This window comes from Herpailurus yagouaroundi, unplaced genomic scaffold (genome assembly GCF_014898765.1).
Source record: "Herpailurus yagouaroundi ecotype Mexico unplaced genomic scaffold, PumYag 254, whole genome shotgun sequence".
Classification (NCBI taxonomy): domain Eukaryota; kingdom Metazoa; phylum Chordata; class Mammalia; order Carnivora; family Felidae; genus Herpailurus; species Herpailurus yagouaroundi.
Genome location: NW_024412471.1, coordinates 1,262,625 through 1,279,014, shown reverse-complemented (window position 1 = coordinate 1,279,014; position 16,390 = coordinate 1,262,625). Strand labels below are relative to the sequence as shown.

The 16,390-nt window shown below is 45.4% G+C and overlaps 1 protein-coding gene and 1 non-coding gene across 11 annotated transcripts in view; both read left to right on the top strand.

Annotated features, from left to right (window-relative positions):
- The first annotated feature begins 917 nt into the window (after window positions 1-917).
- Window positions 918-16,390, top strand: part of TUFT1 (tuftelin 1) — a 49,711-nt gene continuing 34,238 nt past the window's right edge. For 4 of the 10 annotated variants that reach the window (XM_040461169.1, XM_040461171.1, XM_040461170.1 and 1 more), the window contains exon 1: window positions 921-1,053. In XM_040461169.1, coding sequence (XP_040317103.1) covers window positions 994-1,053 — 60 coding nt within the window. In that variant the 5' untranslated portion in view covers window positions 921-993. Of the gene's footprint in view, window positions 1,054-16,390 lie in introns of all 10 variants that reach the window. The other 6 variants (XM_040461172.1, XM_040461167.1, XM_040461166.1 and 3 more) reach the window with 4 other exon arrangements.
- Window positions 4,418-4,522, top strand: LOC121021108 (U6 spliceosomal RNA). The gene has a single exon (XR_005786432.1). It is a non-coding gene; the product is annotated as a U6 spliceosomal RNA (small nuclear RNA).

Genomic DNA, 16,390 nt, shown 5'->3' with positions numbered 1-16,390 from the left:
CCTACCTGGGAGGTAGCAAAGTTTCTGTCATTCCTGCTTTTGTGTTGCCTTGAAGAGGGACCTAGCTGTTCATCAGAGCCTGTTGCCAAATTCAGGGGTATTGAGTGGGTCAGACCTCCCGTGTGCTTTCCATGTGGACCACAGCCCAGGGGAGCTGCCAACCTGAAGAGAGAAGCTGGGCTGGAAGAGACCCCATCCTTGTCCATCCTCTCCTCTAGGTCCTTAAAATGCTAGTCTGGGCTTTGGGAGCAAATGCCACTGGAGAAGTTGAGGTTCATCGTTTCTCAAGAATACAAAATCCTTTTAAGGCAACGTGTCCCGCCTTTCCAGACCATATAAGGGCAGCTTTAGTATAATAGCTTCTACAAAACAAGCCCCACCCAGAGCCAAGCTGGCTTTGACTTTGGCCTGGGCCTCCTGCCAGGGCAGGGCACCTGCCAGACTGGCTTAGGCCAGTCTGAGTGAGTTGGCCTTTGGTGCCTGCATTTCTACGGTGATGGAGGAAAGGTTTGCTCAGCTACACTAAGGTAGCCTTATATATGGGGAGAGGAGAGTGTAACTCTCAGTTACACTCTGAGAGTAACTCTCAGTAACTCCCCAACTATCCTCTGAGGGGCAGACAGGGTGATTCTCTTTTACCAACACTGACCTTGTAGTTGAAAGGAGAGAAGTGCAAGACTAATGCATGTTTGAGGTACAGCCACGCAACGCTGGACAAAATTTCAGTCAAGCAGCCTCAGGTAGCCTCCAAGCCCCACCTTTATGTAAATCTAAGCGAGGGCCGGTGGGCGTGTCCCGGTGCTTCTCGGTAAACGCCCACCCTGCTCTTTAGCTCACTCTCATTGGCGAACGGCATCTTGGGGCGTAACCAACTAGCAGTCCCCGCCCCCGACGCGCCTATACAGGGGAACGGTTCCGCGCGCGCCTGCCTAGTAGGAGCTGGACCGCGGGGCGGGGGGTGGGTGTCCGCGCTGCTACCGCCGCGGGAGTAAGATGAACGGGACGCGGAACTGGTGTACCCTGGTGGACGTGCACCCAGAGGGGCAGACCGCGGTAAGACGAAGCGGCCACGCCGCCTCCCCCTCCCGGTATCCTCGCTTCCCAGTCCCGCCCCTCCCGTGCCCCGCGCCGAGTTCGCTGACATCACCTGGGGCCGGCTGGGGGCCGTGGGCTCCTCGCCGCGCTCCTCCCTCTTTTTTTCTGCCGTCTGGTGGCGGGCAGCGGGGGTCCGCGAGGGCTCGCGGGAGGAAGGCTGTTCGGAGACTCGGGCGTACCTGCCCTCTAGGAGGACACTGCGGCTCCTGCCGGCGACTCCGCGCGGCTTTCCAGGGCGCGCTACTCGGGCGTCCTGCGGGCGGTGGACTGGGTGGGAGGAGAAATGAGCTCCCGAGACAGGATCCCTGCGCTCTTGGGACTCTGGGTCCCCGACGAGGGGCTCAGGCATTTCTGTGGGCCCTGGTTGGGTCTCCGACGAGGGGCTCAGGCTTTTCTGTGGGTCCTGGTTGGGTCCCCGACGAGGGGCTTAGGTTTTTCTGTGGGTCCTGGCTGGGTCCCCGACGAGGGCCTCAGGCTTTTCTGTGGGTCCTGATGGCCTCAGAGGCCCTTCACAGAATTTACTGGTGCTTTGGTGGTCGTAAGAAGACAGAGTGCAGCCCAGGGCTTGGACGGGGTGGGGTGGTAGGACGCCAGGCACGCCGAGATTGGCCCGGAACGCCACCTTTCGCTGGAGGGAATTAGGGCTCTCCGCTTGGGGGTCACCTCTCGGCTCGGATTTCTCCTTCCCCTAGCAGTTCTCCTGGCTTCCCTCCCCCATCGGCCGATCGGTGGCTTCCTGGGACTGTTTTATTCACGTTGTGTACGTGTCCAGCTTCCAGACTCCGGAATGAGGGAGATGCTAGAACCTAGGCTGAGAAGGGAAGGGTCGTGACCCACGCGAGGGCTTCCGGAGAAGTGAGGGTGGGGGAGAGAGGGGCGTTCCCCAGGGCTAACACATCTGCCTTGCTGCCCTCACTCCCTTGGCTCCCGGTCCCTATTCTTCTCCTCACTCGGGTGACCATATGATTTTCCCTCTTCACTGACCGAGGAGGGTAACTTGTGTCTGAATGTTTCTAGGCTTTGCTAGGGAACTTGACCCAGAACGGGTGTGTACTGTTCCATCCATTTTTCAAGCTATTGTGGGTGAGAGTGAAATGGAGCCGAGGTGATGGGGAGTTTGTATCCCTCCATTCCTCCTCCCTCCACTCTGTATCTGTTTCCCTTGCTCCCTTCCACTCCCAGCATGCCCCCTGGGGAGCTAAGGCCCCTGGATTATGGCTCTTCCTCACAGAACAATTCCCTAGAGTAGTTTCTCATCTCAAGTACAGACCGTCAGTTGTGTTCCCAGTCCCCTCTCCGTTTCTGTCCAGTCCGTTAGTGTTTCTGCCATATTTCAGGTCTGGCTACTGCCCAAGCCCAGTCCCTCATTTTCTGTAGTTTCTTACTCCCCCAGCTATGGAACTCAAGAGATAGGGAAGAAATCCATCTATTGTGTCAGCCCCAAGTCCTACTCCATTCTCTTGCTCACTGTTTTGGAATGGTTGAGGCAGGGAGAAAGAGTATGAGGAAAATAAAGGAAAGGAGTGTGCTGGGCTTCTTTTTGCTTGCTGTGAAAAAGAGATCCAGAAAGATTTTAAGACCAAGATGTTGGTACTGTTCAGAATGAGTTTGACATATTCTTTTGTCCTTTGATATTTTCTTGCTTGCCTCGAGGGGTAGAAAGAGTCAGTAGGAAAATAGTGAGCAAGGAATTCAGTCAGTTTCCAGCCATGGATTAGTTTGAGGCTAATCAGAGATTTCTAGAACAAGGGGAGACAGAAATTCCCTTTATTCTTTTTTCCTAGGCTGGACTTGAGAGGTATTTTACTTCAAAGGTGTGAATGAAATGACCATTGCCTGTATCTGTTCTTGGAGACATTCCTGAGCTCTTACGGAGGGGGAGGCAGTAGTAAACAATCAGTCGGGGACAGGCTTTGTCTTGGGATTCTTCTCCTCTGAGCCAGCCTGAAGATAGAATTTACTGCTTTGGACAGTCACCAGGAGGCTGTAGTGTATGTTCACACCATCGAGTGAGTGCTCAGTGCATGTGCAAAGTGAGTGGATAAGTATATAAATGAATGGATGTGTCTCCTTGTGTCAGCAGTGTAGACAACTTAACCAACTAGTGTGTCCTAGTGGGAGTCAGGACCCTGGGACTCTGTTGGTGTTTCCCGACCAGCCAGGCTGTGTGCCTTGGTGCATCACACTTGGACATGGAAGCATGGCTAATGCACTCTGGATTGTTGTTGTTGGAGGCAGACGGAGCAGGTGCAGTGAGCCAGTGGTTTTCAAACTGCAGATCGCCACTATGACCAGTAGGCCTGAAATCAACTTAGGGGGTTGGACCCGAGCATTAGCAAATAAGTAGATTCCAATTAGATGACATTCTGGAACAGGCAAAATTGTGGAGACAACAACAACAAAAAAATCAGTGGTTGCCAGGAGTTTTGAGCATAGAGGGGAGATGAATAGAGCACAGAGGATTTTTGGGGGGCAGTGAAAAAACTCTGTGATAGAAGTCTTTATCTTTTGTCCTAACCCACAGAATGTACGGCATTCACTTTACTTGAGTGAGCCCTGAGGGGAATGATGGACTTTTGGTGATTATGTTGTGTCAGTGTAGGTTCATCCTTGGTTTAAAAAAAAAAAAAGTACCATTCCAGTGAATGATATAGATAATGGAGAAAGCTATGCATATGTTGGGGCAGGGGGTATATGAAAAATCTCTGTATGTTCTGGCTGATTTTGTTGTAAATCTAAAAATTCTCTAAACTAAATAAGGTCCTTTAAGAAAAAGAAATAGAATTAGTGCTATCACAGTGTTACAGTGGACATTTTTGGCAAAAGTTTAGTTTCAGTTATATGTATGTATACACATTATATATATGTATGTGTCTGCTTATTAGATCTTCAGGTAAAATTTGTTTTAGGTCAGAGAAGCTTGCAAGCCACTGTAGTGAGTTATGCTGGCAAGGAGAAGCACAAACAAACCTCAGACATTTTTATTAGACATTCGCATTAAGTTCCTTTGGTTGTAAGCAACAGAGACTATCCAGCTAACTTAAGCAGAAGAGGAATTTATTAGAAGGAAATGGGCAGCTCACAGAAATTAAGGGAAAGCTTTAAAAGTGTGAGCCAGGGGCACCTGGGTGGCTCAGTTGGTTAAGCGTCAGACTTTGGTTCAGGTCATGATCTCACAGTTGGCGAGTTCAAGCCCCATGCCAGTCCTGTGCGGACAGCTCAGAGCCTGGAGCCTGCTTCGGATTCCGTGTCTCCCTCTCTCTCTGCCCCTCCCCTGCTCTCTCTCTCAAAAATAAACATTAAAAAAATGTGAACCAAGGCTGTCCACATTGGCAGCACATGTACTAAAATTGGTACACTACAGAGAAGATGAGCATGGCCCCTGTGCGAGTGTGACACGCAAATTGGTGAAGTGTTCCCTGTGTGTGGTGGTGTTATAATAGCATTGTATGGTGACACATGGTAGCCACACTGTGGTGAGCACAGCATATTATATGGAGTTGTCAAATCACTACGTTGTACACCTGAAACTAATAGAACATTGTGTGTCAACTGTACTTCAGTTAAAAAAAAAAGTGTGACTCCGGGTCTGTATAAGTGGAAGGAACTAATGGAGGGTTTCTACAGGTGGGTGAATTGGTTCCAGACCTTTTTGCAGTTCTACCCAAGATCCCAAGAAGAGGGCATCATTGGCCCCTCACCTGCCTTGGCCAGGGCATTGTGGAGGTCCTTGACGGACAGGTGCACCAGCTTACCCAGGAAAGGAGAGAGGTTCTCCAAAGCAAAGCCCAAGTGCTCTTATCAGTAGAGGAGGATGGAAACTGTGTGGCAAAAGCAGCAGATGTTCAGGGGCACCTGGGTGGCTCAGTCGGTTAAGCATCTGACTTAGGCTCAGGTCATGATCTCACGGTTTGTGAGTCTGGGCCCCTTGTCGGGCTCTGTGCTGACAGCTCAGGGCCTGGAGCCTGCTTCTGATTCTGTGTCTCCCTCCCCTCAGCTCCTCCCCTGCTCACACTCTGTCTCTCTCTCTCTCTCTCAAAAAAAAAAAAAGATTAAAAAACAAAAAAACAGCAGATGTTCACTACATTGGACTTTGGTTCGAATGATCTCGGTTTCTTTCTTTTTCTTTTTAAATCATTTTTCAATCAAAGGAATATATGTTCATGATTTCTAAAAGATCTAATAATATCAAAAGGCTTTTTAAAAGAACATAGCAGGCAGGTTCCTACCCCAAGCCCTGCCCCATGGAAGTAGCCACTTTCAACTCTTACCTCTTTTGTTGGGGTTTACCCCCCTTGTTTCTAAATAATATGCTTATAGTGATACTTCTTGATTTGTCAGTTTTAGACGTCTGTTGACTTCCTGCTGTAGGAATTCTAGAAAAGTTTATGCTCCCACTCCTTACACGTTCCCTTTCCCTTCTCCCATCCTCCCAGTGTATTTACATAACAATTTTTGGCTAAACTATGATTTCTGTTAATAGCATTGTGGTTAAGAGCCTGGTCCTGGGAATCTGACCCTATAGTGGGCTGGAGTCAGGGCTTTGATGTTTGTTTTGCCCAGGATCACTTCGGTAAATTACTTAATCTCTTGCATCTTGGTTTCTTCATCTGTAAAGTGGGGATAATAATTTCACCCTCTTCATTAGGTTGTTATAAGGATTAAATAAGATAATGCATGTGAAACATTAAGCACAAGGCCTGGCACATGGTAAGTGCTCAGATGTTGGCTGTTATTTTCTGCTTGCTCTACTTAATGGCTTAGAGGAGACTGTATTAGCCTCTCATGAGACCCCTGCCCAAGGGATGGAGGGAGAGTCTGAGAACTCTCTGGTCTGGTCAAGGTTTGCTCCTTCTCATTATGTTAATATTTATTCTTATCTGTTCCTTTCCCCTTTCTTGTACCAGTGGAGGGTCTTAAGGATGCGAAGGGGCCTGTAGTAGTGTAACTACTCTCTTACCCAGAGTAACCTTTGCTAGCACCAACTCAGCTAGGACAGGTTTTAGACGAGTGATGGTCAGCGTTTGTATCTTGGCATCCTGCTCTAGGTCCCTTTCCTCCTCCTTCTTTTTCTGACTCATGGGTCAGGCAGCTGGTGTCCTATGATGCTCTGGGCCCCTTGGTAAGAGGATTTTAAGTAATCTATCAGTGTTACCCTTCCTTAGAATATTCGTATTATTTTGATCTTCTCTAATTTTTTTGTCTTGATCAATCTTGGCTAGAGAGTTTCTCTCAATGCCTGGGTGGATTTGGAATTTTTTCATCACCTACCGTCTGAACCTTTGTCTTTACCCTGGACTAGGTGTTATGCCTAATTTAGGATCTCAGAAGCTGAGTTAGTTTAATACCAAAGTCTTTCCTGAGCTCCATTCCTTTTAAAAAAAAAAAATTTTTTTTTTTTAAACTAAAGTTGTGATTTATTGAAGGCTTACTATGGGCCTAATTTTTCTGTAACCACTTTAATTAGGTATAACTCATGGACTGCACAAATAACCTATTTAAAATGTACAATTCAGTGGCTTTTCATATATTTACTGAGTTATACAGTCATCAACACAATTTTAGAACATTCTCTTTACCTATAAAGAAATCCTGATCCATTAGCAGTCACTCTCCATTCTCTCCCAACCCCTTCAGCTCTAGTCTCCTTTCTTTGTCTGAGATTTCCTGTTGTAGGTATTTTATGTAAATGTAATCATATAATATGTGATCCTTTGTGACTGGCTTCTTTCAATTAGCATGATGTTTTTATGGTCGATCCATGTTGTAACATGAATCCGTACTTCATTCCTTTTTTTTTTTTAATATTTTTTTTTAGTGTTTATTTATTTTGGGGAGAGAGAGAGACAGAGTGGGGGAGGGGCATAGAGAGAGGGAGACACAGAATCCGAAGCGGGCTCCAGGCTCTAGGCTCTGAGCTGTCAGCACAGAGCCCGATGCGGGGCTTGAACCCACAAAGTATAGGATCATGACCTGGGCCAAAGTCAGACACTCAACCGACTGAGCTACTCATTCCTTTTTATAGCTGAATAATATTCCTTTGTATGGATGTATTTTCAGATATGTTCTTCATGGATAAATGTTGGTAGACATTTGGGTAGTTTCTGCTTTTTGTCTATGATGACTGATGCTGTTGTGAACAATTTACTTACAAATTTTTGTAAGTAAATATATTTTAAGTTCTCTTGGAGAGACATACCTAGGAGTGGAATTGCTGGGTCAGAATATTTGCATTTTGAAAGAGGATTCCACTGGAGTCATTGATGCTTACTCCAAAGGAATGAATAAAGTCTAAAATGGTGAAGACCCTGTCTCTCTGACACCAGGGTGGGGAAGAAGCTCCCGGGCAGAGGAACCTTTCAAGTTTGGTGGCTGCCTGTTGCTTCCACTCCTGACACCTGGCCCAATCTCACCCTGTAAATTCCTCCTCACACCATTCCAACTCCCCATTCATTGCCAGATTCTTACTTTCCAGAGCACTATAGCTCACGTCTCCAAGCCTGCCAGGAATTTGGGGAATTCTGAGCTCTACCAGGGGATCTGGGATAGGAGGCTTACCCAATCACCTGGCATTTAGCGCCAGCGTTTGCCCATATTTTTCTGGGGTGGGAGGTGGGGTGTTCACCCAGATGGTTTTGGTTCCAGACACATGTGCTCAGAGAATGTGAGATGAGCTTCCCCGCCTGCTGGTAATTATGGTACATGCCTCTTTGGGTCACAATGCAGAGTTGTGAAATACCTTTGTTTCCTCGGGGTGGGGAGGTTTAGTTAGGGGAAGAGGTATGTGCTAAGGAGGCTGGTGGCCTAGATTTAAGTCTGGCCAGCAGAGGCAGGAGGAGGAGAAGAAATATAGGGTACGATGGGGATGGGTAGATGAAGGAAGAAAAAGGAAATGGTCTTCTAGGATCTGGGGGCACAAAAGCAAAAAAATGACAAAATGAAAAGTGAGGGGAGGGGGCGCTGAGGAACTGCCCCTTCATTCCAGGCTGGCTGAGCCCCTAGTGGGTTTCCTGAAAAGAGACTGGCTCAGCAAAAGGGTATCTCCTTCAGAGTTGGGCATTCAGGAGCCCACCTCCCTCCTTGTACACACTCACTGTTAGGCCTCTTAGGCCCCAGTGGTTCCCTGTGCTGGGTGTCCGGGTGATGAGAAGGGCTGCCCTGTTTAGGGTACCACCCTAAATCCTTTTTCTTGTTTCACCTCCCAATCACCCCATCAGCCCTCTGCATAGTGCTTGTCCAGCCCATGCCTCTGGGCAGGTAGCCAGACAAAAGGCAGACACCTGTTTTGTTGGCTAATCTGTGGGGAGGAGCGAGAATAATTCTTTGTGTCATACTCAACAGAAGGCCATTTCTGGGCTTGAGAGCCCTGTAGAAGGCAGGACCAAGGCTGCCACATACCTCTTAGTGGAGGGGCTTGGGAGCCTCAGCCAAGAGAGGGGAGGCCCCAACCACCCCCATCTGGCCCTCTTTGACATTCCGGGTCTTTCCTTGTCCTGGCCTCTTGGGAACCCGTGTTTAAGTGGCTGGCTATTCCCATTTCTCAGAGGGGAACCCTGAGGTTCAAACCTGCAGTGGTTTGAGAGACCACATACATTTCAGGTGGGAGAGGGGACAGGACTGAAGGACCAGGTGATGGGGGAGTGGTTTATAGAGTGCAGACGTATTGAGGATGCTGGTTTCCAGCTCAGGGATGATCTCCACTGTGCTTACTTCCTCCTGGAAAGACCCTGACCCTCACCTGCCACCCATCTCTCGTGGCCGCCAGAGCAGCCTGGGGAGTGGGAGCAGGGGAAGCTTATTTTCCCATACATCCACAGATCTTGGACAGATCTGCCCCTTTCCACAGGAGCCTGGAGTGTGAGAACCTCTGGGGCCTCCCTCTCTATCTCCCTATCATTTCTCCCCAGTGTCTTGATCTCTAACCCCTCAGCTATGTGTTTATCCCCTCCCCGCACTGAGGAGTGACTCACAGCTGGAGATTTGTTTGAACAGAGGTGAGAGGCTGCCTGTAATTTGGAGGTGGCTGGGCTTCTCCCCAAGAATGTTTATAAGGTTAGAGGCTGCTTACCTTGTGATTAGCTGTTTCTTTTTCTCTAGAGAAGAAGGCTCTACTTCTGTCATGACTTTCAGGGAGTCCCCAGTGGGACTACCCTGCTAGACATTTTGGGGCATTCCTCCAGCTCCCCGGAACTTGCTCACAGCCCTGAGATTACTCTGGCTCCAGAAGACAACCAAAGGCGCCAGAGAAGGGCCGGGTTTTCCTCCTGGCCTCTGGGCTGGGGCTGTGGGTTGAGGTTCGTGGCCTTGCAGACTGGATTCTCTGGTTCTGGGGGCTTGAGGTGCCAGAGAGAAATCTAGATTTGTTCAAGGGCTTCATTTAGACAATTGGGCTCCCCCACCCTCCCCGGGGCTCCTCAGAAAAGTAATGCTGTCTCACTTTTGTGAAGAGATTTATGGTTTGAAAAGCACTTTCACGCTATCTTACATATCTTCCTACCCTGCCTTAAGCGTAGGCAGGGTAGGTTATTATCACTCCTATTTTGCAGATAGAAAACTGAGGCCCTGAGAGATAAAGTGATTTGCTCAAGGATTAATAGGTGTCAGTTGGACTCAGACCCCACCTCCAACTCCAAGTTTAGCACTTTTTCTTGCCTTCTCTTCATTTACATATGAGACTGGTGCTGCACAAATACATTTTTGTTGCTAAAGTTTAAAACACTGTGCAAGTATGGACTGAAGGTCCCTTTACTCCCCTGTCCGTCTCTCGTTTAATGTGTATAAGTGCAGTGCTTTTTCCATGTACTTGTATTCTGGAAATGCTCTGTGGCATGGTGGTTGGGAGCAAGGACTCTAGAGCCACAGGGCCTGGGTTTGGATCCTGACTGTCCCTTATGAGGTATATGGCCTTAGGCAAGATAATTAATGTCTGTGCTTCAGTTTTCTCATCCATAAAAGGAGAATGTTGATAATATTTACCATCTAGTTTTATAGTGAGGATTACATGAGTTAGTATATATAAAGCCCTTAGAACAGAGCCCAGTAGGGCTCAGTACATAGTAATTGTTATATATAGGAATTGGCAATTACTGTGAATGTACATATTGTGTAGTTAAATAAATAAGAAGTCATTTTTTTTAATGAATTGGCGACTTGCTTTTTTTCTGTGCTATCTTGAAGATCATTTTCTGTCAGTTCGTAGAAGTTTATTTGTCAGCAGTGTAGTATTCCGGAGTATGGATGATACTTTATCCATACTTTTCTACTAGAGGGTACTTATGCAGTTTCCAGTTTGTAACTATTTGTAAACAGTATCATAGTCAACAGTTTTACACATATATCTTGGGACAAATGTGTGTGGATTTTCATAGAACATATTCCTTTTTTAAAAATGTTTGTTTATTGATTGGGGGGGAGAAGGAGGGGGAGAGAGAGAGAGGGAGAGAGAGAGAGAGAGAGAGAAGGGCAGAGAACGAAGAGAGAGAATCGCAAGCAGGCTCTGGGATGTCAGTGCGGGAGTCTGACTTGGGACTTGATCTCATGAACTGTAAAATCATGACCTAAGCCAAAATCAAGAGTCAGACACTTAACCAAGTGAGCCACCCAGGTGTCCCTCATAGAGCATATTCCTAAAAGTGGCATTACTGGGTCAAAGGGTTTACAAAATATACAAACACTTTTCATTAATATTGCCAAATTAACTCCCAAAAATACTTGTATAAACTTACACTCTAACAATATATGAGATTACTCTTTTTCTCTGCACCCTCACCAATCCTGGATATTATCAGGATCTTTACTATTTGCCAATCTGTTGGTCTAAATATGATATTTCTGCAGGATTTACATGAAGAAAAGTACATTGCTTTATGAAAAGCAAGAAAGAAGGCTTGTATGTATGGGAAGTTTTAAAGCATAAGCAATAAAATGGAAAGCTCTGCACTGAACTCTCAGTTTAAGAAATAGAACATTACCGATCTTTCTGAAGCCCCTGGGATCCCTCCTAGTTCATAACCCTCTGCTTCCTTCAAGAAGTGATCACTGTCTTGAATTTTGTGTTTATTTCCTTGCTTATTGTTATACTTTTCCCACATGCACAAGTGATATAGTGCTTGGCTTGGCATGTTCTGAACTTTACATTCATGGTATTGTCTGTGTTCTATAGTTTTTTTTTTTTTAAGTTTATTTTTTAATTAATTAATTGTGAGAGAGAGAGACAGAGAGAAAGCGAGAGCAGGGGAGGGACAGAGAGAGAGGGAGACAGAATCCCAAGCAGCCTCCATGCTGTCAGCTCCGAGCCCGTCACAGGGCTCAATCTCATTAACCGTGAAATCATGACCTGAGCCGAAATCAAGAATCAGTTGCTTAACCAACTGAGCCACCCAGGCATCCCTTAAGTTTATTTATTTATTTGTTTGTTTGTTTGTTTATTTATTTATTTATTTAAGTATCTACACCCAGTGTGGGGCTTGAACTCACGACTCTAACATCAAGACTCCTGTGCTCCTCCAACTGAGCCAGTCAGGTGCTCCTTCTGTAGCTTAATTTTAAACTTACATTAATTTGGAGATTCATGCATCATTCATTCATGTTGATGCATGAAGCTGTAGTTCAGTTATTTTCACAACTGAATACTAGTTCATTGTTCTAATACGCCAGAGTTTATTCATCCATGTTCTTATCAGTGGACCATCTGGGCTGTTGTCAGTGGTTAGCCATTACAAACAATGCTGGCATGAACAATACCTCTGCGTGCTTCCTCTCACCCTTCTTAAATATGTGAGTCTAATGAAATTCTCTCCAAAGATAACTCATTGTTTGGTTTGTTTTTAAAATTTTTTTTTAAATGTTTATTTCTGAGAGAGAGAGAGACAGAGAGAAACAGGGCAAGCAGGGGAGGGGCAGAGAGAGGAGGAGACACAGAATCAGAAGCAGGCTCCAGGTTCTGAGCTGTCAGCACAGAGCCCTACTGGGGGCTCCACCTCACAAACCGAGAGATCATGACCTGAGCCGAAGTCAGTCCTTAATCAACTAAGCCGACTAGGTGTCCCGATAACTCATTGTTTTAACTTACATTTCCCTGATTACTGGTGAGGTTGAGCATCTTTCCTGTATTTTTAAATTTTACATTAAAATTTTTTTCGAATAGGGGCGCCTGGGTGGCGCAGTCGGTTAAGCGTCCGACTTCAGCCAGGTCACGATCGCGCCCCGCCATCAGGCTGATGGCTCGGAGCCTGGAGCCTGTTTACGATTCTGTGTCTCCCTCTCTCTCTGCCCCTCCCCCGTTCATGCTCTGTCTCTCTCTGTCCCAAAAATAAATAAAAACGTTGAAAAAAAAATTTTTTTTTGAATAATAGATTTCGTCTAGCCCAGTATAGGCAAAGACTATCCTTCCAACAAGTGATCAGCATAAAAAGAAATTATTTGATCTTTTTGTACTGTGTCTTTGTACAGAACATCTCTATTTGGACTGGCCACATCGAATCTCAAGCAGGCTCTGTGCTATCAGCACAGGGCCCGATGGACTCAAACTCATAAACTGTGAGATCATGACCTGAGCTAAACTCAAGAGTCGATGCTTAACCGACTGAGCCACCCAGGCACTCCTCAGTGTGTATTTTTTGAGAACCTACTCTAAGCCAGGCACTGTGCTAAATAAGCTAGCCATGTCTTCAAGGAGCTTATGATTTTACTGGGGAAGTTGCATAAATAAGTAGTTATAAAGAAATGAGGTCAGTGTTATAGTGTAGTATAGGGTGTAGTGGGTGCAGGGAGAGGCTCTGACTGAGGAGTGCTGGGGTAAAACCCGTAGAGAAAGGATGCCCAGGCTGGGAATTCTCCAAAGAGGAAAGGGAGGGGAAGGGACCTAGAAAGAGAAAACAACATGTGCATTTATGGGGTGGTGAAACATGTATTACATTGGAAGACTTGTCAACAAAAGAGATGTAGATTTGGGTACAACAGGATCAGGAAAGTTTGGGATAATTAGAGTGTAGGGTACAGGTAGGATAGTGGGCGATGTCCACATGTTATGTGGTATAGATAATGATAGGCCTAATCCTGAGGGGATTTAATACCATGAGGAGTTTTAATTCCTTTTAAAGATTTTATTTAGTGATGACATATATATAGAAAAGTACATAGATCATAAATGTACAGTCAAGTAATTTCACAAACTGGACACATTCCTCTATCCCGCATTCAGATCAAGAAACAAATCATTACCAGCACCGCAGAAGCTCCTGCTTCTAGTCATTTCCCCCTTCTAGTTGTTACCTACCCCCATCCTTTGGGGGTAACCACTATTGTGACTTCTAAAGCCTATATTAGGTTTGCTTGTTTTGATACTTTTTATATAAGTGGAATCATTTATAAGTGGAACACATTTTATGTTGGAATTCTTTTGCTTAACATTTCTGGGACATTTATCCATGTTGCATGTACAGTAGTTCATTCTTTTTCATGGCTATATACTGTTCCATTGCATGACTATACCACAATTAATTTGTCCATTCTACTTTTTCTTTAAAAAATGTGGTTTTAAGGGTGCCTGGCCGGCTTCATCAGAAAAGCATGTGACTCTTGATCTCGGGGTTGTGAGTTCTGGCCCCACTTTGGGTGTAAAGATTACTTTAAAATCTTTAGGGGTGCCTGGGTGGCTCAGTCAATTAAGCATCCAACTCTTGATTTTTTGCTCAGGTCATGATTCCAGGGTCGTGGGATCAAGCTTCACCTCAGGCTCTGTGCTGAGCATGGAGCCTGCTTCAGGTTCTCTCTCCCTTTCTCTCTGCCTGCCCCCCCCCCTCAAAAAAATAAAAATAAATAAAATCTTAAAAATAAAATGTGGTTTTATATATGTATGTTTATAATCTCTATACCTTCATGGGGCCCAAACTCACGACCCTGAGATTAACAGTTGCATGCCCTGGGGTGCCTGAGTGGCTTACTCTTGATTTCAGCTCAGGTCATGATCTTTCAGTCATGAGATCGAGTCCCCACCCCCTACCCCCCACCGTGAAGCCCTATGTGTATCAGGCTCTGTGCTGAGCTTGGACCCTGCTTAAGATTCTCTCTCTCACTCTGCCCCTCCCCTGCTCCCTTGCTTTCACATCCTGTCTCACTCTCTCTCTCTCAAAAGAAAAAAAAAGTTGCATGCCCTACAACTGAGCTAGGTGCCCCTATCCATTGTATTCTTGAACATTTGGATAATTTCTAATTTGGGGCTACTATGAAAAATGCTACTGTGAACATTCTAGCATCATTTTTTTATGAGAATTTTTTTGGGTGGGTGGTGGGGGGAACATAGGTATGCATTTCTGTTGGGTAGATAACTAGGAATTATAGGGTTTGCAAATGTTCATCTTTGGTAGATATTTCCAAAGAGATTATGGTAATGAGCAATCCTGCCATCAGTGTATAAGAGTTCTGTTCCATAGCCCCCAATGTTTATTTTTTATTTTCATTTGTAGTCATTCTGATGGGTATTTTGTAGTATTATTGCCTTGTGATTTTAATTTCTAATTCTTCATTGATGATGACTGATGAGACAGAACCCTTTTCATATGTTTATTGACCATTTGGATATCGTCTTATTCTGTGTCTCTCTCACTGTCAAAAAGAAATAAACATTGAAATTAAAAAGGTTTGCCTTTGCAAGATTTTAGTTTTGCTCTTTACATTTAAATCTGCAATCCACTTGAAACTGATACTTGTATACAGCGCAAGGTAGAAGTTGTACTTTAACTTATAAGCCTATGCTTATGGAAAATATTTTGAAGAGGAGCATTATGTCAAATTTTGAGGAATTGACACTTTTGTGTATCTACATGTTTTAGTCACTGTGTTTTCACTTAAGCATCATACTGTCCATCTTACCAATGAATACACTAAGGCTAAGGGAGAATAAATCAATACACACAACAAATAAAAGCCAGAGTCAGTGTTTGAGCCCAGGTCTAACTGTTCCAAATACGATTCTTTTTCTGCAAAGAAGAGAGAAAGTCAGTTGGGCTTGAGGGGTCATGGACCAGGCAGTAAATTTGGGGGTGATCTAGGCACTGTTGTATATCATCTCATTCTGTCAAAATAAATATATTTTCTAAAATACAAAAATAAATATATAAGAAATAAAAAGAGAATTTGACAGTAATCTACAAAAAGGGAGGGCAGGGAAAGGGGCTTAGGTTGAATACCTAAGTTTAATTAGTTTAATCTATTCAATGGAGTACTGGTGGCCATTAAAAGCCAATTTTGAAGACTGTTTAGTGTGATGGAAATTAAAGATGAAATATTAAAGGGAAAAAGAATCTGCCCCTTGCCCACTCACACTGTTTCTCTCTCTCTCTCTCTCAAAAGTAAATAAACATTAAAAAAAGAAAAAATAGAATCTTTTATGTTCATGAGAGATATAGTCTGTAGTGTTTTCTGTCTTTATTTTTTTAAAAAAATTTTTTTAACATTTATTTTATTTTTGAGACAGAGAGAGACAGAGCATGAATGGGGGAGGGTCAGAGAGAGGGAGACACAGAATCTGAAACAGGCTCCAGGCTCTGAGCTGTCAGCACAGAGCCCGACTCGGGGCTCGAACTCACGGACTGCGAGATCATGACCTGAGCCGAAGTCGGCCGCTTAACCAACTGAGCCACCCAGGCGCCCCTCTTTTCTGTCTTTAAAAAAAAAAATTTTGTTGGGCCACCTGGGTGACTCAGTCAGTTGAGTGTCCGAGTCGATTTTGGCTCAGGTCATGATCCCAGGGTCGTGGGATCTAGTCCTGTGTCGCTCCGTGTGGAACCTCCTTGAGATTCTCTCTCTCTCTCTCTCTCTCTCTCTCTCTCTCTCTCTCTCCCCCCTCTCCCTCCCTCCCTCCCTCCCCCTCTCTCCCTCCCTCCCTCCCCCTCTCTCCCCTTCCCTCCCCTCTCCCTCTCTCTCCCTCTTCCTCTATCCCCCCTGCCATCCTTTTCCCCTGCTCACATGCTCATTCTCTATCTCTCTCAAACTAAATAAAACAAAGAAACAAACACATAATAATAAAATGGTCTTTGTCTGGTTTTGGTACCAGAGTAAGACCAGCTTCATGAACTGAATTGGAAAGGGTTTTCTCCTCTTCTGTTTTCTGGTTGAGATTATGGGCGCCTGTGTGGCTCAGTCTGTTGAGCATCCAACTCTTGATTTTGGCTCAGGTCATGATCTCACGGTTCAGGGGATTGAGCCTCATATCAGGCTGTGCCCTGGTGGTGTGGACCCTGCTGGGGATTCTCTCTCTCTCTCTCTCTCTCTCTCTCTCTCTCTCTCTCTCTCT